We start from the raw sequence: 809 nt of genomic DNA on the forward strand, positions 1-809 counted from the left end.
TTGGAAGACTGTGATACAAGCAAAATAAGACCGCTCTGTGACGTGAATCTGACGAATGCAGAACTCATAAACCCCAGAAAAAAACACAAAACACTCGCCAACTATCACACCAAGACACTAACTCCTTCCCCTCTTAGGCACCAGCAAGTGCCATCCAGCGAACAGAACGGCACTGTAGGAAAGTCCTCACCGCCCATACGAGAGACCACAGGCAATGCCAAGGTGTCTGTGGTGAGGGTGATGCTAAGGGCGTATTTCTGGCCTTACCTTTTCGCCACGATCGTCTACGTTATCTCGGAACTCATGCTTTTCCTCACGCCGCAGCTACTAAGGTTAGAGCTTTGATGTCTTGGACCAAGCGAGGTCACTGCGGAATGTACTGATGTCAGTAGCAACGGAACGAAAGGATGTCAGTTCTGAAATATTATAGGCTTTTAGATTTGCATTAGGTGTGGAATCTAATAAATAGGCTAATTGACTTCATTACACTTTTTCGTCTTTGCACACAAATGAACTCACACGAAATATCAAGCAAACGCAAACTGACAAGCGAACTTTTATTTACAGCCTGTTAATCAGCTTCACAACAGACGAGAGCCAGCCGTTATGGCGAGGGTATTTCTACGCTGGTTTGTTACTCCTCGTCAGTCTCACCACGACAGTTGTGAAAAATATCTTCTATTACCGAGACCAGATCATCGCGGCGCAACTGAGGGCGTCTTTCATGGGCGCCGTTTATCGCAAGGTGAATTTCTTGGAGGGGGTATTTCCGCTAGGCCCTGTGTCTGTTTTATATGGATATTTATATT

At 45.7% G+C, this 809-nt stretch overlaps 1 protein-coding gene across 1 annotated transcript in view; it reads left to right on the top strand.

Annotated features, from left to right (window-relative positions):
* LOC119585312 (canalicular multispecific organic anion transporter 2-like) overlaps nt 1–809 on the top strand; it is a 29,058-nt gene that overhangs the window by 14,794 nt on the left and 13,455 nt on the right. Inside the window, exons 8-9 of the mRNA XM_037933987.1 lie at nt 138–332; nt 568–745. Coding sequence (XP_037789915.1) covers nt 138–332; nt 568–745 — 373 coding nt within the window. The remainder of the gene's footprint in view (nt 1–137; nt 333–567; nt 746–809) is intronic.

Source organism: Penaeus monodon, chromosome 19, assembly GCF_015228065.2.
Source record: "Penaeus monodon isolate SGIC_2016 chromosome 19, NSTDA_Pmon_1, whole genome shotgun sequence".
Taxonomy (NCBI): domain Eukaryota; kingdom Metazoa; phylum Arthropoda; class Malacostraca; order Decapoda; family Penaeidae; genus Penaeus; species Penaeus monodon.